Source organism: Camelus bactrianus, chromosome 16 (genome assembly GCF_048773025.1).
Source record: "Camelus bactrianus isolate YW-2024 breed Bactrian camel chromosome 16, ASM4877302v1, whole genome shotgun sequence".
NCBI classification, from domain to species: domain Eukaryota; kingdom Metazoa; phylum Chordata; class Mammalia; order Artiodactyla; family Camelidae; genus Camelus; species Camelus bactrianus.
Genome location: NC_133554.1, coordinates 9,219,891 through 9,241,758, shown reverse-complemented (window position 1 = coordinate 9,241,758; position 21,868 = coordinate 9,219,891). Strand labels below are relative to the sequence as shown.

At 54.7% G+C, this 21,868-nt stretch overlaps 1 protein-coding gene across 7 annotated transcripts in view; it reads right to left on the bottom strand.

Moving 5' to 3' along the window:
* Nucleotides 1-18,176, bottom strand: part of WSCD1 (WSC domain containing 1) — a 36,495-nt gene extending 18,319 nt beyond the window's left edge. The window contains exons 1-4 of one of the 7 annotated variants that reach the window (XM_074342444.1): nucleotides 18,066-18,176; nucleotides 8,126-8,830; nucleotides 1,861-1,975; nucleotides 1,326-1,510 (exon numbers count right to left, since the gene is read on the bottom strand). In XM_074342444.1, the coding sequence (XP_074198545.1) occupies nucleotides 1,326-1,510; nucleotides 1,861-1,975; nucleotides 8,126-8,555 (730 nt within the window). In that variant the 5' untranslated portion in view covers nucleotides 8,556-8,830; nucleotides 18,066-18,176. Of the gene's footprint in view, nucleotides 1-1,325; nucleotides 1,511-1,860; nucleotides 1,976-5,414; nucleotides 5,602-5,623; nucleotides 5,795-8,125; nucleotides 8,831-16,410; nucleotides 16,640-16,913; nucleotides 17,400-17,725; nucleotides 17,744-18,065 lie in introns of those variants that run through there. The other 6 variants (XM_074342446.1, XM_074342443.1, XM_074342445.1 and 3 more) reach the window with 6 other exon arrangements.
* Nucleotides 18,177-21,868: the final 3,692 nt, after the last annotated feature.

The window sequence follows — 21,868 nt, the reverse complement described above, 5'->3', positions numbered from 1 at the left end:
ATAGCATGCTCAGCTGAAATTCTGGGAGGTTCCATTTTGCTGTCTGACACATCAGCTGACTCTCCCTCATGGTTGATTATTTCCTCCTGAGTTCTGTAATTGTGAATTACAAACTCATCTTCAGTGAGAATTTATCTGTGGGAACTCTTTATACCTGGGTTGGCGGCTGAGAGAGATTTTGTATTTGCCTCTATTAGTACTCCAGACGGCCCAGAGCCGATTTTCTCTTCCTTTCTTCCTTCCTTCCTTCCTTCCTTCCTTTTTCTTTCTTTCTTTCTTTCCTTCTTTCCTTCTTTCCTTCCTTCTTTCCTTCCTTCCTCGCTTTCTCTTCCTCTCTTTCTCTCTTTCTTTCTCTTTTTTTAAATGGAGATCCTGGGGCTTGAACCCAGGATTGAACTTAGTGCTCTATCACTGAGCTATTACCCTCCTCCCCAGAGCAGATTTTCATCTTGGCACTTTCAGAATTGGGCACGTAGCATAAATCTGAACCTCAACACTCATATAAATGCAGGCCTGCAATGATAAATTCTCAAGTTATAAATTCTTAGGAAATCTTTTTTCACCTGAAGTTCAGGTCAGAACAGACAAGTTTTTCTATCTCCCTGAACTGGTAGGTGGTATTTTGTTTAATTCTAAAATTTCACTGATTTATACTTCAGTGAAATTGGATTCATCTTTACGTAGAGGTTGCCATCCAACTTCCCAGCCTGACAGGCTCAAAGCCTCCTTTTCTGTCCTGCTTGGACACTGAAGCCTAAGCCGTGTGGCCAGCAAGACCAGAAGCTTCCCCCTGAGGAGACCCTGAGCTGTAGAGCATCCTGTCTGACCCTCATCTCTTCATTTACCGCTTCCTTCCTGGAGCCAGAGATTTCCTTACTTTCTTGTTAGTTTAGCTCTGCATTTAAAACAACATTTGTTCAACTTGACCCAGCATTTCTGGCTGCTTTATAGCTAGGAAACTTTCAGACTAGCTGGTCTGTCCCATTGCCAGAAATTATAGTCTGCCTCTGTACTTTACAAAATAGACTGGAACCCAGAGAGGGGAAGCAAGCTGCCAGAGGCCACACAGCGTGTCTAACACACACTGAGACCTAGACCCTGGGCCCCCGATCAGTTTCTCTCTCCTGCAGAGGACAAAGAAAGATGTGCCTCAGCTGTGAACTCAAGCAACCTTTAGTGGATCCTAACCCTCCTCCTGCCTTGCCACGAGCCTGCCCGGTGAATGTGATGAGAAAGGGAGGGCACAAGGTCTGTCCTGCGTAGGCTGGATAAGGGGATGCAGATGTGGGGACAGACAGAGCTCAGGGAGAGGCTGGCACACTCACGCTTCCTGGAGCTGGGCTGCAGCTCCTCCACGCGGTACACAGAGAGCCGGCCGGCACCCCCGCACACCGAGCGCTTCTCTCCTTTGCACTCATGGTTACACTCCTCTGGCCCGACACTCACTGCTGGGAGCCGGTTCCCGCAGTAGCACTCGGCCCCTGCCTCCAAGCCTGCGTAGACGTAGGACCTGCAGGAAGAGCGGGGCCTGGGGTGAGTCCCGACCTTGGCCCAGAGTGCTGAGGTCTGGATCAATGAATGGCAGCTGGGTCCGGGGCCAGGATAAGTCTGAATCCCTAGCAGAAGTAGAACCCCAGGTCTTCCAACACTGAGCCCAGGGCTCTTCCCATAAGCCCCTGCTGGATCATCAATAAACTTTCTTCTTTCCGGACAACTGGGATCTGACCCACTGAGCTCTAATGAAACTACAACAGCAAACTGTCAGCCCAAGAATCACCTCGGGGGATATCACTCCCACTTCCTGGGGCTGTATCTTCACCTTATTTCCAGTGGACTCGATGTTCAGGGCCCCAGACTTACCGCTCAGCGCATGCGTCCTGGCAGTGGGAGATGGTCATCTTTCTCAAGTCAAAAAATACAGCCCCTTTCAGAGTTCTCTCCTGGCCATCGTCACTGAAGCATCCCACGTATGTGCCTGCCGGCAGGGAAACACAGCAGAGACTTAGAGGTCCCGGAGAGAGGAAGGGTCCAAATCGTGGGTCCACTCTCAGCACTGTCCCTCCTGGCTAAGGCACTTGTCGGAGGAGCCCTGGGGATGAGGCTGTGGTCTAACCATCCCTGTGGTGCTTCTGGACACTTTCACCTTGTTCTCTCCCCACCCCTTTTCTTAATGGCCCACTGTCCCCCAAGACACACAGCTAGGAGCCTGGCCTGAGCCAAAATTCCACTTTCTTCCACCAACCTCAATGCATCAAGTCTGCCTGGTTTAATTGCTTCCCTTGGACCCCCTCCTCTCCATCCCCTCCCTTTCTCGGCTCTGCCTCCACAAATGTCCCGATAGGCAGGTTCTGTCACCTCCTTGTGATCCAGAGGGGATAAATTCGTTATGGGAAGTCTGATCTTACCCAATCTAAAGATCTGGCAAACAAAGAGATTATTTTTTTCCAGAAAAAAATCTACCATCCCGGGAGGGAGGAAGCCCCCCCTCGCCGGAGGTGTATAAGCGGCATCTGTTAACATGTACGAGAGCTGTCCCACGTGGGAATCATTAGGACCAAGGGACCGCTGAGTGCTTGCCTGTTCAGGTATCTCTGGCTCATCCCTGGAAGGCGGCCTGGGGGACGAGATTCCACAAAGCAGTGGTGGTGCTGATGCAACTGTGCGCACGCCAGTGGGATTCGGCAACGCCCCTGCCCTATCACCCCAAGAGAGGGAGGTGCCTCCCTGAGATGCCGGAGAAGCCTGGAGAACTCGAATACTAAGCAAGGGCGGTAGGTGTGTAAATGTCACACGCACCATGGCGTGTTAAAGGAACCGTGCATCGGGAGTTTGCAAACACGCCGTCACATGGTCCTGAGCTGTGAATGCACGCCCACGCTAGCTGTGCCGAGATCTGGATCCGGCACCCGTGATGAAGATGCTGCCCGTGTCCAGGGGAGCGTCTGTGCCCAGCCCCAGGGATCTCCAGTGGCCCCTGGGCAGCACACTGCCGCCTCCGGAGGTTAGGCTGTCTCTGGGAAGCAGCACACCCAAGGCGTCCCAACAGCCTGCCAGCTCTCAAACAGCTTTGCGGTGAGGAGTAATGATCTTGTCTGCAGGTCCAGGAGCTCCCTGATCCGGTGAGACTGGCTTTTTATTCCTGCCAAGAACCTGGCCCAAAGCAGCAGCTCAGGGCCAGCAGCTGGGCGGTTTGGAGGGGAGGGTCCTCCAGCTTTCATTCCTGGGCCCCAACCAGGAAGCGATGTTCCTGAGTGTGAACACCATGCATAAATCTGTCTCTGACCTTGACTAAATCGGTTCGACATTCTGTGCCTCGGTTGCCCCTACTGTCAAATGGATAAATGCACCCCTCCCCCTCCACCTGTCTCAGGTCACTTCTCCTGCCCATGTTGGAACGTGTCCCTGCTCCCTCCCTCACATCCATGCTCTGCTTCCTACCTGACCTTGACGGCTTAGAGCCCTGGCCACTCCAGCCCATTATGGCCTCTCCTGTCTCTGGATTCTTAGACTGAATGTCTGAAAAACTTGCTGACACCCAAATCCTTATCACTAACTATTGTTGTTGAAAATCTTTTATACCTGCGTGTCCTGTCTCAGCAACAGGATTTAAGGCTCATTAAGAGCCAGGACCACAACTTCAACTTAGCTGGTGACTCCCCAGGTCAGGCAAGATGTCAACAATCAACATCTACTTGCCAGAAGGGGGTCAGAGCTCCTAAAATGCTGGCATCCTTTGAAGATGCAAGAGCGGGAGCAGAGAGCCCAAGTGCAAGGAGGGGCTGGTCCTTGGCTACACCAATGTGCAATTCCCAGGGCCCCGAGTTGAGAAAGGCAAGGCAGAGGAAGATGGCTAAGATGGCGGGAGACTGGACTCTCCGTTATGCCAAGAACGGCCGAAGACCCGGAGACCTCAGGTTAGAGAACACCAGGGCTGCGGAGAGAGCAACAGTCACCTTCTCAACATCTGCCAGGGGATCTCGCCCCCTTCTAGGCAATGAACCTCTTGAGGTCACCTTCACTGGCGATGCCCATCAGCACACACGTGACCCACACCCAGTGGACCACACCCAGTGTCCCAGTGTCCACCCAGACACAGGCTCCATCCCTCATTGTGGGACCCCAGACACCCATGTCCCACAAGCTTCTCTCTCTTTATATAAGTCTCAGGACTGTCGATACCAGAAAGCTTTCACTCAGGTTGGTGAGAATCAGTTGCTCCCCTCAGTTTGCCCACTTAGTGAAAGAAAACAAATATTTGAGAAATTTCTGATGTGTGTTGCTCAGCAAAGAGGAAATTCTATTACAGCTTTCAGGTAGACATCAGGAGCACAAGCTCAGGGGTTGTTAAACATGTATCACTGTTGATGGGAAATTAACCAGAAGGTTCTAAAGGTGCCTGGGCTCGAGACCCCTGAAGGCTGAGACTGGCACATAGCGTTTTGGGGGCTCCACCTCGAGCTAGCTGTGTGACCTGGCATGTGCAACCTCGCTTTCCCGAGCCTCCACTTCCCCATCTGTAAAATGGGGCTAGGGTCCCACGGAATTCATGGAGTGGTCGTGAGAATTCCATGAGGTCCCACGCCGGCAGTGTGTCTAATGCAGGCGTGGCATGGAGGACGGGGCTCAGTGGTAACTGTTTTTATTTTTACTATATCCTTATTAATAATCAACATTTCTAGATTACTTCCCTGAAATGCAAATCTTTCATCATGAAAATGGTGATGGCACGGCTGACATCATAAGGCTGTCTGAAGATTAAATTACGTGCGATAACAGACGTACATCTAGGCAGAACAGTGCCTGGCACATGACAGATGCTCAGATAAGTAACAACCATTATTATTCTGATCTGACACACTAACCCGGGGCCGAGGGTGACTATGGCTCCGTAAATATTAGCTGAATAATGAACGCATGAGTAAGAGAGAAAGAAATGGTTCCGAGCAGGCAGGCTCGCAAAACAAGCAGCAGCTCGCTGGCTACCAGCTGGCCATCGGGTGGAACTGACCGGTCTGGAGGGGACGCCCACGCCTGGCTGGCCCTGTCTCAGTTTGTAGCGAGGGCCTGAGCCGCAGATGCCTCCCTCTCTGTGAGGAGGCGGTGAGCCCTCTTTTCCTGGAAAAATAATGAATGGCTTTTCTAACTCCCTGACAGAGGTGAGAATGTGCAGAAAAGAAAGGACTTCCCAGGGATGTGCTGGGACACATTCCGAGGCGGATTTATTACTTTCGGCTGAAATGGAGGCGATGCATTATTGTCTGTGACTCCGCATCTGTTCATTTGCACATCAAAATGGACATGCCGTGAGGCTATTAACGATGGCTTTGGAGATATTGGAATGTCTTTGGAAATTACTATCAATAAAAAACAAACTGGCTATGGAGAAGTTACTATTTTTCCCCCAGTAAACTTACTGACATTTTATTCCATTATGGATGTTGTCCAAGGTATAATGAAATGCTCTGTGATTGATGGGGCCTCCTGCAGCTTCCGAGGCTCACAGGATCCCCTTGCAGGAGGATGGCGGGCTGCCCGGGCCGCAAAGAGACGCTGTCTTTGTCTGCAGCCCCAGCAGCTGTCCCAAGGGCCAGCCTGCGGGCTCCTCTCCACCAGGGAGGCCCACCTGGCTGTGCAGGGCCCACGGAAAGAGGGGAAGGGGGCTCCCAGAGGGTTTTCAGGTCACTGCCACCTCTCCCTGCTTTCTCTGAAGATCCCCAGCCACGTGACACCACGGCCTCTCCCAGAGTGCGAGTTCTTCCTCCAGTCCTGGGAGATGTTCAATATATCGAATGACCTATGGAGTGGGGGACAGTGACCCATCAGAACTGTCACCATTTTATATCAGAACTTAGTACTCCTGAGGGACCAGGCATTAACCCTTCACTGGCTAGGTCTGGGGATCACCAGAGAGGGTCAGCCAGAGTGCAGAATTCAGCTCGGGGGCTCAGGGCAGGAGCTGTTTCACTATTTTAACGAGAAAGAACACACTGGTGTTGAATGGGTGACTTATCTGTCCTGTTCACATCTCACCGTCATCTCTTCAGTTTTCATCATAGCTCCTTCCATAGATTCTGTAAGTGATGACTCAAGTAAAGGGGTGCCCACTGGTTTCTCTGGATGTACAGAATCTACATCTACAGCTAAAACCAGGTCACCCTGAGTCCTCACATCTGCTCGTCAGTCACCCCAAAGCCAGATTACAAAGAACCTGTCACCTCTAATGGTCCCAAAGCTCCTTGCACACGTCTCTAACACGCCTCAGGCACACTGTGTGGGAATCATCTGGGTGCACACCTGATTCTGCCACCAGACTGAGCTCCTCTAGTGCACAGTGAAGGCACACACAGAGACTCATCCGTGGGGCTTCAAAAGATGTGGATTGAGAGAAATAAAGAGAAAATCGCATCTAATTTGCCCATGGTCACAGAACCAATAATTGGCAATAGCAAGAGAGAAACCTAGGTCAGTTTTCAAAACTTGTGCTCTTTCCATGCCTTCTTTTCAAGAAATCCATGACAACTTTGGTCAGTCATTTACACTTTAGTCTAAACGAGTTCCACTGGCGTTGCCTGCATAGAGACCCAGCTTTTTGGTGTGCAGTTTACAGCGATCATACCTATGTGAAATGAGCTGTAGAACCAGCTCCTGAATTCTCTCTCATTCTTATATGGAAGCCTTGCTGAGGAATCCCATACTAGGTTTCTGACCTAGAGGATTTCAGATGAAACATCCTTCCATGGAAGTTTCTTTCTTGTTGAAGGCACAGTCCTCCAGTCTTCATTGTACTCGGCTTCCAGAGTTGTTCTCCTAAGGCTCTTGCCTCTTCTGCTCCTATATCCTGCCACTGAGGACTCTCAGCTCCAACCACACTTCTTACAGTCGAGAGAGCAGTTTCCCTGTTATTGGTGGTACAGAACCAAATGGGGTGGTGACAGGGATGTTGAGACACTGACTGAGATCAGTCACCACCCCATAGTGGCCATGACACTCCCTGGATGCTCAGCAGATCCAGGCTAGGTTACTGGGCCCTGCACAGTCTGGATAACTCTGTGTAAGGAGCCAGGTTCTCCCCATGACGGAGCCCCAGCAGTGTGACTCTGGCAATCCTGGTTAGTGCCCTGACCACATCTCCCAGGCCTTGCTGTCTCTAGGCTGCACCCTGAGACACACGCTCCACACTTGCTCCAAGTCCTCACCAGCTCCGTCATGTACCCTTTCCTGACCACCTTCTCTTCCTTGTCTCACCTCCCACTCCCTACCTGTGTTCCTGGGATCATATCCTAAACAAACCACGTCCATCTGAATCCTGGTTTCAGGGTTTGCTTCCAGGGAACCCCAACTAAGAGAATGACCTTGGGAGAATTTACTTAACATCTCCATGCCTCGGCTTCTTCACCTGTAAAACTGAGCTACAGTAATAACAGCACCTGTAAATACTGCACTGACATGCACGTGGTCACTGCTGTACCAGTTAGCTGTTGCTATTAAACAGTAATAGCTGCCGGTTCCTGAGTGCCAACGAACACACGAGGCCTTCCAGCCCAGTGGTCCTCAGCTTGGGCACGCATCAGAGCCACCTGGAGACCTCTGGCCCCTGCTCCAGAGCTGGGGACTTGGTAACTGTGAGAGGACCCGAGAATGTGCACTTGTAACGAGCTCCCAGGTGGTGCTAGGTGGCTGGTCTGGGTCCCCACTTTTTGAAACACCACTCTATATTACTGCATTGAATCTTCACCCCAACCTTGGGGAAGGAATCTCTATCTCCGTTTCCAAGGGACCCAGAGAAGTTCAGCAACATGTCCAAGGTCACCCAAGATGCTTGGGAATGAGCCAGGATCCAGCCGAGGTCCGTCTCAGCTCTAAGATGCTCGCACATCTCAGCCTCAAGCCACGCGCACGTCCAGCTGGCAAGTGAGCAAAACTCCAAAGGGCGACCCCTCCCAGGCCCTTCCTGTCTGCAGCAGAGCAGGGGGACGAAACAGTGAGCGAGGGCCATGGGCCTGCAGTGCCTACTTCTCAGGCTGCTGCCAGGGCTAGGGAGAGGGGACACCAGTCCTATGTCTCCAAACGGGGCTCCTAGGAGTAGCTCCCTTACATGCAAGGAGGCCCAGGGCTGAGCACCTACCTCGGCTGCTGGCGGCTGGCCTGGGGGCCTCGGGGCCCAGGGCGGACGGCCCCTGGGGGTCCCCCATGAAGTGATGGAACCAGCGGCGCCGCAGCTGGCGCAGCTCCGAGTTGCGGCTGCGGAGCCAGCGGGGGCCGGGCCGGGGCCGGGCCAGGGGGCCCTGCAGCACGTCCACGCCGAGTAGCAGCTCCGGGCTGACCCGAGGGTCGTGCAGGGCTCGGCTGTCCAGCAGGCCCACGCCCAGCGCCACGGCGGCCACAGGCAAGGCCTGCAGGGGGCCAGGCGCCCGGGGGCCTGGCGGCAGGAGGCCCACGCGGGCCCGCTGCAGAAGCAACAGGCTGCCAGTCATCAGGTAGGCGGCTGTGAGGAAGAAGAGCAGGAACTGCGTTCGGCGGAGAAACTTCTGGAGCCGGAAGAAAGGTTTGGCCATGCCCCTGGGCAGCGGGGCTCCCGGCTGGAGCCCGGGACGGCTCCTAGCACCCAGGCGGGAGGGAGGCCGGGGCCTCCAGAGGCGTCATCCCCGCATCCTGGCACCAGCCGGCACTCTCCTGGGACTACTGTTCCTCCTGCCCCGTTTCCAGCAGGTGCTCAGATGGCATCATCACTCATCTCCACCCCTGGACCTGGCAGCTGCAGCTTTTGCCCAGGGGTCAAGAACCTCACCATCCCTGAGCTCTAGCGGCCCTCATCTCCTGGCTCAGAAATCTGGAAAAGAAGAGAAAAAGCACTTAGATGCAATAGGAGGGTCCACCACTCCCACTGCTCCAGGGTCAGGAGCCCTGCACTCCTGTGCTCTGTTTAACAAAAGGGCCAGCTGTGTTGCTGGAGCACTGGACAGAGAGCTGCGTTCAAATCCCAGCTCTGCCACTGGACAGCTGTGTGACATCAGGTGGGTTACCTAACCTCTCTGGGCCTCAGTTTCCTCAGCTATAAAATGAGACTCACACTATCCTGGAGCAGGAGTGAAGATCCAATAATGACAGCAGTAAGGGGGAGGAACAACAGTGGCTTTGTACTGAATCCTAGCTACGTGTCAGGCACTGAGCTAAACACTTTCTGTATCATCCAGTTCAATCCTCACACCAATCCAGCAAGGTAGATACTCTGTTCTCCCCCTTTTACAGATGAGGAAACTGTGGCAAAGGAGCCAAAGTTACATTTCCAAAGTCACACAGCTGGTGAGCAGAGGAGCCAAAGGTTGGCACAGTCTGCCTCCAGAGCCTGTACTCTGGACCCCTACACGGCCTAGCCTGTAATAAGACCCCTACCACCTACGAGGGCACCCAGCCCAGGGCCTGAGTCTACAGCAGGTGCTCGATACATGCGTGCCAACTGCTGACTCCCGGGGTGCATCAGGACTGCTAGCTGTCTTTTGGAAATGGTTCTGCAGGGATGGGTGGGTTTTAACACAGGAGAGGGCACAGGGGAGGGGGTAGGCTTGCATAGCCATCCAGGCTTCCTGAAGGTGGCAGGTCAGAGCCAAAGGAACAGGAGACCACCTGGCCGTGCACCTGCCAAAGGAGGCGGGGCCCCGGTGTGGCCAAGGTGGGGGCAGGGGAAGCTCTCGGAGCAGCCTTGCAGGGGCCCCTCTGCTCCCCAGGACTCAGCTCTCACACTGGGCTTTGGTTTCCACTGGTGGCGCCTCTGAAGTGCACTGTTGGGGGTTGGCAGAGGGGTCTGCAGCTGCCCTGAGCCGGGCAGCTGGGCAAGGACAGCCTTTAACACAAGGACAGGCTTGTCCCAGGGAGAAAGGCTCCGAGGAGCGTGACTAAGCCACTGCCTGTAACTACCATGGCCCGGGACCCCCGCCAGGCCCGCACAGTTCCTCAATGGCTGCTCTGTGCCCTGGGGACAGCGGCCGGGTGTGAGAGGAAAGACAACGTTTGGGCTCTTGTGGCCTGGCATTCCAGGCTCAGTGTCGGGGGGCCAGACCAGCCTGACCCTCTCAGACGGAACGCCAAGAGCGGCCAGGTCCTGGGGCTTCCGGGCAGGATCTGGGAAGATGGGGTCAGCGGGTCCTTGAGGCTGGGGGTGGGGTGGCAGGCTTGGGCGTTAGCAAAGGAAGGTGGAATTAAACTCGGAGTCCGGGAGCCATTTCAGATGGGTCTCCAGAGCTTTTATTTTCTCTCTAAGCTGCTGCGTGCCAGGCCCACCCCCGCCAGCCTCGTCAGATTTGTGAAACTGCAGAGAAAATCCTAAGAAATCCTGACTGATCTCCCTGCCTCTTGCTTTGGCCCCTCCAATCCATCCTCCACAGGGCTGCCAGGGTGATCCTCCTAACACGCAAGTCTGATCATGGCGCTCCCCTGCTTAAAACCCCTTTCAATAGCTCCCTGTGGCTTTGGGGATAAAACTCCAAGCTCCTTAGCGTGACATACGAGGCCCCCTTCCTGATCCAGCCTGTCCAACTCATCTCTTGCCAGGCCCTTTCCTTCCGCTGCCCCATCCCATGTGCGCATGTGCGTACACGTACGTACCCCCCCACACACACACACGCACGCACCCCACGGTCCAGCGGAGCTATCACAGCACATCTGCCCTGGTGCTTTTGGACACACTGCATTCGATGTATGTTCCTCCCTCTCCACCTGGCAAATCACCTGTGTATCCTCCAAGGCTCAGCCCAGGTGTCACTTCCTCCGAGAAGCTTTCCCTGACCATCATCCACCCCCATCCCGGCATTCACCATCCTGGGGCAATTTTAATTGTTCCTGTACTTGTCAGTCATCCTCACAGGACTGTGACTGACTCAAGGCTAGAGGCCATAATACCCTATTCATTTTGCTAACTCCAGCCCCCTGCGTGAGCCCCAGCAGCTTAAATGCTCAGCCACTCTGTTTTTGAATAAATTTTTTCTAATGAATGGGAAGATAAATTGACAGGCGAATCCTGATATCAGAAACCTGCTTCTGTAGGGGTCTTAGGGCCATGAAATCTCAAATTGCACTTATCCAGAACCGCAGGGGCCTCTCCAGAACCATGGGAGACTCGGAGGGTATGTGAGCACAAAGGACCCAGCGTCACCAGTTCGGGTCTCACAGACGCATGGAAGTTAACACGGTGCCCGAGCTTCATGTGTAATCCTTCCTGTGTTGTAATTCTAGGAAGAGAGGTTTCCAGATCTGTTTGCAAAAGGCCTCTGGTTACAAGACTGGGATTCTATCAGTGAAAAATCCTGTAAAACTAAAATAAGAGGGGAGCGAGGACTCCTGCTGTGGAAAGAAAGGTTCTGATGAGATGGAGCCAAAAGGCGGGCAATAGATCAACCGTTCAGAATTTTGAAGGCAAGACGTGGCCCAAATTCCACACACATTTTGTACACAGGGTCTGGGAACATGCTACAGGAGGGGAGGGTGCAGTGGGGTGCGGCATTATCAGGGCTGATCATTATGGATTTGAGTGATCACACCCAGGTTCCCCAAGACCCCCCAAGGTCCTCTTTAGAGTCTCCCCTTCCCAGAGGGGCCTCCCCTGGTCTGGGGAGGTGGGCACTGGGCATGGAGATAGGGGACAGCTACTTTCAGGCCAGAGCTCAGTGACCCTGACTTCCTATTAGGCAGGCTGCCACTCCGAACCTTTAAAATCACAGAGCTGACTCCCAGCCTAGAGCATCTGCTGTGGCCTGGGCAGGGTAACTGCACACTCAAAGCATTAGGGACCTGTCCTTCGGCGCACACTTCCGCCACACTTCCCACCCATATTACACTTGCCACCTGTCCCCCATTCCTGCCATGCTGACCTCTCCCCCGGGGTACAGATCACACCTGATTCACCTCCACATCCCCAGATCCTAGCACACAGCCAGCACGGCAGGGCCCGTAAGTGTTTGTGGAGTGGCTGAACCCAAAAGCAGCCTCGGGGTGGGCTGAGCCACGTGCAGCATCTGCACAAGGGCTCACAGCCACGCCACGAGGCAGCTGGCCAGCAGAACCGGACAACACCTGGGGGGATACCTAACCACTGTCCATCAGCTGAGCCCGCTGCACCCCCAAGCTGGGAGGCCCTCAGTTATAGCAAATCCACCTTGAGCAAGTCACTCCACAGGGCAGAGCCTCAGGCCCCTCATCTGTTAAATGGGGGCAGATCAGCATTGTTGTGGGATTGGATCAGAGCAAACCTGCTGTTACCTACAGACCGTGGCTCATGAAAGCAAAAGAGGCAAACACAGAAACGCTGGAGGAGAGGCTCGCGGCAGCTGTGCCGTGGGGGACGCCTGCCACCCTCACCTCCTCTTGGCCCCCAACCCCCTGGGGTGGGCCCAGTGTCCCAGTCTTCCTTGAGGCTGCTCCCATGCTAAGAGAGCTGTTAGCAACTGTTTGATTTTGCAGTGCCACCACTTCTGAAGCCCTTGCAGCATTAATCAATAGGCTGCACTGGGCTGTGTGTTTCACTTGCACCATCTCGTTTACTCCACATCTCCCAGCGACGCAGATCCCCTGATTACCCCCACCGGAGAACCCAAGTCTCTAATGCTCAGCTGGGCGGAACATCTTGGCCAAGGCCACCAGTGGCCACTGGGGTTCAGTCAGGTGACTCTACGGCCCCACCATCCCTGGCCAGACAGGACAGGCAGTGGCAGGTGAGGGGAGAAAAATTCCAGCCACCCTAGAAGCGTCTCAGCCACTGTGACCACTGCAGGGAGGGCTGCAATCCTCTGGGGATCCAGAGTGGTGCGCTCTTAGCAGGGTGAGAGCCCTGAAGATGAGGAACAGGGACCAACGTGTTGATCCCCCGACCGGGAGATGCTAGACTCGTGGTCCAGCAGCCTGGAGCCCCAGCCTCCATGACCAGCGGCCAGGGTAGGAGGGATGTCTCAGCCTCGGGACCTCAGCAAAGCCACACCAGGGAGCCTCCAGCTGGGCTCAGGGCTCTCAATCACCCCTCCCCTGTCTCTTCTCACCCTCCACCCCTGCCTCTGCCTGGCTCAGCCTCAGCACCTGACATCTGGACCCTGCCTCCTCTCAGAGACCCAGAGGCTGCCTGCTCCCAGCAGCCTAACAAAGAGATCTTTCTAACACCAAGAACTAGCAATGCTACAGCCTGCGATGGCTCCCCAGGACTCAGATGACCAAGTTCAAGTGCCTCAGCCTGGCATTTGGTGGCCCTTCCTAGTTCAGGCTCCCAGCAACTTCCTTTCAATATTCCTTCCAGAACTTTGTGCCCCAAACAGAGCACTGTCCCCTGGCCAGCAGTTGATGTTTCATGCCCAGCCCCCCAAGCACACACATACTCTTCCATTGGCCAGGGATGCCTGGGCCCCATCCTGATGTTCTGAAATGCTTTGTGACCACCAAGGCTCAACTCCAATACCACCCCTTCCACAAAGCCTTCCTGATTCCCAGAGCAGAGCTGCTCTACCGTGCTCAACGGTGAGGCTAGATGCTCTGGGTAACTTGTCCTGCCTTGGGTCAGGGCTCCTAGCTACTCTGCCCACCTCTCCTCCCAGCCTGTGAGCCCCTCACAGACATAGTCAGTGCCTCTGTCCACCTCTGGGTGGGGCACAGGGCAGACCCCAGAAATCTGTGCCCATTGGCCACCCTCCAGTGCTCAGGGCCATGCTGCCCTCACCCCAGGGTCCCACGCCTCCGGATCTTGGAAGCTCAGAAAAAGAGCAAAGGACCCACTAAACATACGTCTTCTGGGCCCTGGAGTGGGAAAAGGTCCAGGAAATGGGAAGAGGGTGGAGTCCCTGCCTTTGAGGAGGCAAATCTTTGGATCTGGACTTAAGAGAAAAGGTCCAAAATAAGAAGTGTTGCAAAAAGGTATAAAGGTTGAAACTCCAATGCAAACCCAATGCTGCAGTTCATATAAATAAAATAAATCTTTAGGTACCACATTAGAGACTACAAGGTACTTTCACACCCTCTCAAGTGCGCAGAATGAATCAACAGATCACCAAGTGAATGAGTGGTCTTCCCATAGACTTGTGAAGTCAAACTCATTACCATCTCCATCATGGAGATGCAGAATTTGGGACAGACAGAACTTAAGTTAACCTGATCAAAGACAAGCAGCTCTGGTTAGACTGAACTCAAGTTTTCGGACTCCAGGTTGGTGGCATCATCTATCGTATCATGTGGCCCTCATTTGTTCAACTCCAGGGATGGCAGTTCTTCCAGGCACCACGCTAGGGGCCGAGGATGCAAAGAGAGACAGAACACTACCACGGGGGCTGGCATGTCCCCTTTTAAGTTGGTTGATCTGGAGCCCAACCCACTCTTGCAACAGCAAGACACAGACTCTCCTAGGCTATCTCTGGGCCACCTCTTTAATAGAACCCAATTTTGTTCATGTGTTCATATGTTTCTCCCACTGAGTGGCAAACTCTTGAGGGCTGTCCAAGCCCTGCTGAATGATTTGGATAAATCTGGGCAAGTGGGTGGAGCACCCAGCCAAAGCCAGCCTTGCCCCACTCTGGCTCTAGGCCCACTGGGCCTGCATCACTGGGATGGGGGACTTATGCTGTGGGAGGCGGCCCAAGACACCTTGGGGCTTCTTGTCCTCAGAATCCTCCTGGCCCCCTCAGGAGTTTCTAGCAGCAAGAAAAGAGAACCAAAGTGGAGGGGAGAGGCCTGAACAGCTACTGAGAGGCACACGGTATTTTATGGCTTCCAAAATGAATCCAGTCCACCCTTGCAACTACTCTCATGTCCACACTGGGAGACAGAGTTCCTCCCTAATTATGTTCTCCAAAAGTGCCACCCTGCTGACAGCTTTCCAGGTGATATGTCAAATGCTGATTCTTAAAGCCACAATGAAGAGAGATCAGAAGCAGCAGCATGAAAACAAGACCACGAGGCCCAGGGAGATGGGAGCCAAGGCCACGTTGAAGCACTCACTCCCCAGCTGAGCAAGGCCTACCTCCAGCCCCACTCTGCCCCTGCTAGGGGGACGATCATCACTCACATCTTATGGAGAAAGACCCTGAAGGTCTAAACACAGATCTGTCCCAGAGTCCTTTGCCCAGACCTCAGCATAGCTTGAGGGAGAGTCTGGGGGACTGGTCTCACCCTGGCTGACCAGGGTCTGAACCGGATGGGAGCACAAGCCAGGAGGGTCTGTAGAGAGAAACATGTCTCTTCAAGAGGCGCTGCTCAGATACGGCTCGTTTCTGGCCTGGAGGCTCAGGCTGTAGCAGCTGACCAACTGGTGGTCCACAGCCTTCACTTCTGCCTGGTTAGGCAAACAGGAGGGAAGGGGAGGGGGTCTGGCCTTTTGCCTAGTCCAGGCGTCTCTTTGCTTCCAGCCAGACAGGCTGTAGGCCACAGGACAGCACCCCATAGGGCTCCAATGCCCACTGAAATGAGAGATCTGTTCCCCCACAAAATAGACATCCCTCCGGAGGAGCTGGGGAAGTGTCCTGCTGAAGACAGGAGGATGCAGCTGTAGGAGAGGGCCAGGGGCTTCTCCCGGGGAAGATAAGGCTGCCACGGTCAGCCCACCAGCCTGGCTGCCTGCCAAGCTTCCTCTAGCCAGCGTGCAGGGGAGACCAACACTGCTGCTCCTCCCCCTAGAACCGCTGGACTCTGGTGGCCCACTGGAGCATCTTCTCCAAGGGACTTTCAAGGCCAGAGCTAAGTATGTGGGGCGGGTGTGGGGATGCAAGGGGAATCCTTGTGAGAAACCTTCCCTATGCCTTCTCTCCACCTCTTGCCACCGTCAGGTAGGGGCTGCTGCAGACAGAGCAGAGCTAGCCAGCTTTCTGCCTCCTGTATTCCATTCGCCGCCAGCCCTCACTTCCTGTGCCTGACAACCTAGGCAACTCAGAGGAGAAAAAGAAAAGGCCCCCAGCTCCCGACCCCAACCACGGTGTCCCAACATGGGATCGCCCAGGTACTCCAGAAACTGAACGACGCTGTTCCAGCGACAAGAGGGATGACAGCCTCTAATGTTGTTGGAAAAGTACAGTGGAGTTCTGAGTCTGTACATCTTGGGAGTAGTTGGGGACCAGGTGAGTGCTGGGAGGCGCTGGATCCCAGGGCAGGGCTGCGGGGGCTGGAACCCTTTACATCCAGACTTCCCACTGCTCAGAGAAGGGACAGGAGTCTTCCTCTCCGCCCCTGCCTCCCCACGGGCCAGCCAGCCCTGAGCAGGCACCATCCGCGGGTACAGATGCTCAGGAAAACAGACATCCGAGAGAGGTTATCCTGAGGCAGAGGACCCCCCCAAAAGGCTTCGCAGGAGAAAGGAAAAACGCAATTAGCAGCCTCCAGTCGCGAGTCTCAGTCTACACCTAGGAAGATGCAAAGCTCTACTTGGCGTAATTTTCCGGACAAAATACGTACATTTCGCCTTTGCCCGGGCCTCCGTTCAAGTTCACCAAGAAACGGAGAAAACCCTCCGCTGACCGGAAGCCTGGCGGTGGCGGAACGAGAGGGAGCTGCTGCTGGGTAAACGTCTCCTCTTAAGAGAGGCAGTGCGCACCCCAAATCCTGTCCTCGCCCCCTCCCCGGGCCCGGACCCGCGGCTCCCTCCGGGGAAACGGACGGTCTCTGAGGATTCCAGGAGGGGGACGCAGCTTGGAAAACTGCCTGGAGCACCCCCGCCCCATCCCGCTCGTGCCGGAGCGCTCACCCCCACCCCCGCCCCGCGCGCACACACTCCCGGGCCAAGCCGCCCCGGCCCCGCGAGAGGCGCCCCGCGCCAGCGCGCCCCGGAGCCGGAACAGGTGCAGCCCCGTCGCGCTCCCGGCTGCGTCTACACAAACTTGTTGGCCCGCGGCTGCGGGGGAACCCTGCCCGCAGCCCGCGCGGGGGTCCCGCCTAGGGTACCCGGAGACGAGACTCACCCCAGGATCGCGGCCGGCTGGGGCGCCTGCTCCGGCGGCCACGCGCCCGCTTCCCCGGGGCGCCGAGCCCGCAGCCCCGCAGTGCCCGGAGCCCAGGCGCCCCTGGCGCCCGCACGCCCCCGGGCGGCCCCCGGCCAGCGGCCCGACGCGCCCCGGGCACTGGGCGCCGCTGGCGCCTGGCTCCCTGGGCTGCGGACGTCCCGGCTGAGCCGAGGCGGCGGAGCAGGCAGGCGCCGAGCGGGTGGCGGGCGGCGGGCGACGGGCGACGGGCGGCGGGCAAGCGGGCGCCCGGCTCTGCACATGCTCACTCGCGCGGCCCGGGGACAGCGGCCGGCCGCCGCCGGGTCCTAGAGGCACTCGTCTGCCCGCCGCCCCTGGGAGGGGTCGCGGTTGGTGGGGCGGGGGCCCACCCCAGCCCTGGTCCGTGAGGGCCCACCCTAGCCCTGGACCGCGGGACAAGCCCACCCGGCGCGGTCACACGCGCCACTGCCCAGCAAAGACGCTGACAACCATCCCCATATACGTGCAGGCACACACACACACACGCACACGCACACACACACACACACACAGCCTCGCTGGCCGTAACACACACCAGGCGAATGCGTTCGCGCTTTCAGCAATACACGTCTACACAAACACATTGGGCACTGCCACACTGAGCAGCACGCGGCCACACTGGCTCAGACACAAACACGGAGACAGGCGCACATTGATACAAACACGCTGAATGGACTCTGACACCCACATCACACACACACACACACACACACACACACACACACACACACACACGGCTCTTTCCCACTTACTATCAGAAACAACCTGGGACAGGCACACATATATACACTCCATAGCATTCCGATAGCAATACACAGAGGCGAACACACACTGGATCCCTGTCCCGTGCAGAGCTAGACGCTGACACCCACGTCCTTATGCGCGCGCGCACACACACGCATACACTGAGGCGGACCGGCGCTGATAGACACAGGTATACAACCACACTGCTATACGCAACCCCCTTCTTTAAATAAGGGCTGGATCCAAGCTTGAGAATTTCCCCTCTACTCCCCATCCCTGCTCCTCAGAAGTTCCCAAGCCGCGGTGCCACCCTGCCCTGCCAGGCGCATCTGTGGGCCCTATCCTCACCCAGGGCTGGCTGCTGAGATGCTCTGGAGGCTGAGGACCAGCAGAGGCTGCAGGAGCAGCTGGTGGTGGCATGGCTCTAACCTGATCTTTCTGAAAGCGAGTTTCATGCCTCCAACTCCCACTAGGGGCAGAGCTGCTTGGCAAGGCTCAGAGAAGCCCGTTTTCAACAGGTGGAGGGCAGGCAGGGAGAGGATTAGCTTGGGGATCAGACGGAGCCCTGCTTTATGTAGCTCAGTCAAGTGGTACCCAGAGGGGAAAGGGACTTGTTTAAGTTCTCACAGTGAGTCAGCCAGAGTTAGAACAGTCAGCCCCCTCAGGATGAAGGTGGGGGCTTCCTTGGGGGGAATTGGGAGGTGGCACAGCCAATACAGGCTTCCAGAAAAGCCCCCATACATGTCCCTTTCGGATTGTGAATGTGTGTGTTGCTCTTATTACCAACAATAACCCACTGTACATGGTTGCAGTGCATTTTGATTTGCAAAGCCCTCTCCAGGAGAAATGATCCCTTGATGTATAGGCTTGTGGTGCCTTCTCGTCCTCCAAATGCTGCTTGCCTGGACGTCCCAGCTGAAGCATCCACCTCGCTGTCCAGTTCCCGGGCTGCATCACTGCCTTGTGTGTTTATTTCTTTATTGTCTGTCTTCACTCCCCAGATCTCAGAGCTAGAATTTCCACCCCCACCAAGCCAGGAAAATGTCTGTCTCAGAACTGTTTCCTTAGTGTCTAGCTGAATTCTTGACACATAGGTATACCCACTAAATATTTAGTAAATAAACAATTTTTTTTTAAACACAATGTGCCTAGCATGACTTTTTAAATGGAGGTACTGGGGATTGAACCCTGAGTGTGCTTTATCACTGAGCTATACCCACCCCCAATGGCATGACGTATTTTTATGAACCCAAGCAATTTCCCAAAGGTTGCCATGTTTCTTCCTAAGAACTCAGAGATGGCTTCCTCCTGTTCAGGTCACAGACAGATCTCTGCATCCAGTCATCTTACAAGTGTCCATCGGATTCTACTGGCCACCAGGGAGAGTGTGGATGACTCACTGCATGGCATCCACCTACCAGGAGCCCCTCCAATACTTCTGGGCACCTGCATCCAAGCATCCTCCTTCTTTGACCATGTAGCTCTTGGCTGCTGCTCCATCCATACCCTGGCAGGGGGACATGGGCTTGACCATCCCAGAGTAGCCTGTGGAGGTTGCCTTTGCCTCCTGGTGGAGCCCTGCATCGTTGGAGAGAGCATCATTCAGAGACGGAGAAAATCTTTGGCAACATATCAAAAGGGGGGAATGTAGTTTCTTCCTTCTTCCCTTGCTTTTTTCCCATGGCGCAGTGACTTATTGGTACCCAATCGTGCACTCAGACCTGAAGCTGGCTTCAGCACTTTGCTGGGCTGCCTACTTACTTGCTCTCTCCCGTGAGTACCACAGAGACTTTAATATGCCTTTGTGAAGGTGCCAGCAACACAGATGGTAATTGTGCCCCCTGCTGAGCTCTGCCCACAGATACCAGAGCCGGGCAGGCGAGGGCAAGAATCCGTACCTGCCTGGGAAGGTAGGCCAGACTGGTCTGGTCTGGGAACAGCTGGACCTTCCAGGCACGGACCAGAGGTGCCCTGAAAGTTTCAGGAATTCAGAGGCAGCAGAGAGAGCCCTGGGCTTCGAATAGGCAGGAAGCCCGTGTTCCTTTTCTGGCTAGACCTGAAGAGGCTGTGTGGCCTCATGCAAAACTTAACTTCCTGCTTCCTGGTTTGCCTTTCTGTACAATGGGCAGGTTGTCTAATTGATATTGAAGGGTTTTTCTTTAAGAGAGGCAGGGGAATGAAATGAGAGTGCTCTGGAGTCAAGTCTGCTTCTTTTGTTGGGCAAATTAAATCATTTCTCCCAGATACAGTTTTTCAACCTGCAAAATGGGGAAAGTGTCTCCTTTCTAGCGCAGATTTCCTGGCACAGGGTATATATACATCCAATAATTGACAGCAAGGATGAGTCTTCCAGCTGGTGGTAGTTCTGATGACAACCCTAGCTGGCCCTGGTGTGGGGTCTGATGTGACAGGTGCTGGAAAAGGGGTTGTTGGATTCAGTTTAGAATTGCCTGACCCCACCATCCGTCCTACCTGCAGAGAGGCAGCGCCTGGGTGGGGCAAAAGAACAGAAAGCACTGAGGGTCTGCCAGCCAAGGGCAGGAGTACCTCGGGTTAGACACAGAGCTTAGGGGACCAGTCATCAGCTAGAAGGTGTAAGGATGCTCAGGCAGCAAGTAGGTGCTGGTGGAAGAAGGTGGCAGAGTCCTGCTCCGTTCCTCCCGCCTGCCCGCTGTGCACGTGTGTGCTTGGCAGAGGAAGCACCTCATCTTTGTTCACTTTTTATGAACTTCCCTGTAAGTCATTTATCAAACGCCTTGAACTTGCAAGTCGTCATTTCAGTTAAGCTGCTGGGGCACCTCAAGCATACGGCAGTGATTAAAGGGGAAATGGGTTCACTTCAATGAACTTCTTATTTTGGAATAATTTTCAATTTCCAGGAAAGTTGCAAAGGTAACAGACCATGCTCGTGGACCCCTCATTCCGTTTTCCCTGTGGTTAACATCCTATATTTCTAGGGTACCTTTGTCAAAGCTGAGAAACTCATATGGGCACACTGCTTTTGACAGAACTCCAAATTATATTTGTAATTCACCAGTTTTTCCATTAATGTCCTCTTTCTGTTCCAAGATGCACTCCAGGTTTCCACCTTGCATTTAGTTATCCCATCTCTCCAGTCTCTTCTGCCCTGTGACGGTTCTTTCTTTCCTTGCCTTTCGTGACCTTGACCATCTTCAGAAGTACTGGCCAGGTATCCTGTAGAGTGTCCAAGAGTCTCATTTCAAACTAGACGTCTCAGACTAGAAGAGTTTTTGGAGGTAGTGTCATCATGTGCCTATTGATGCCGTCTCTGTGAGTGAGCCTGTTGGCCAGGATCCAGTAAGAGACACCTGGTCAGCATCCGAAGGAAAGGAGAAGAGATGGAGAGGCCACCATGGAAGAAATTCCAACAGCGTAGGAGCTGGCAGATGGCTAGTGGCTGAAATGAAATTCTGGAGGGAACACGATGTCAAGTCCCGAATGTAACACTGGCCGACTCCCACGGGCACACCTGAGACTCAGGGTCTTCTCATTACCTGTGACCCTCCTCATCCCAGGTGTCCCAGCAGCACAAGAAAGGTCACTGGGGAAGGAGAGCAGCTTTCCCGGAATCCCCACCTCCAGCCCCATCCTTCCTCTCACCCTGTGTGGAACCCCAGATTCAGCACTTACACATGTGGCCACCTCCTCTCACCTCAACCCAAAAGAAAACAGCTTACCAATGGCTATGGCACAAAGTCACCCCTTGTTTGGAAACATTTTAAGAAAGAGGAACACAGTTAGTTCTTTCCAGTTCCTTTCCTTCCCCCTCCCCCTTGTCGGGATTTCTGTTGCAGCGCCTTAAACACAGCTGGGCTGCTCTGTGCCCGAAAGTGAAGTGGCCACCTTGAGACCACGAAGTGGCCAGCCAACGCTCTAAGCTGGGCAAAGCACAAAGACAGAAGCAGCCACCTCTGAACCAATGGAAGTCACCCTTCCCTCTGGACACATGTGAGCACCCGATGTCCAGCATAGACTCAGCCCAGTCTTAATAACCAAGTCTGCTAGCCAAGGGAGTGGAACTCCAAAAATCCTGCATGCTTTGAAGTTTCTGGGAGGTTGGATGTGTGGATGGGTGGAAAATGGGTGAAAGGGCTGGGTGACTGCTGATGGATGTAAGGAGTTGTGGGCAG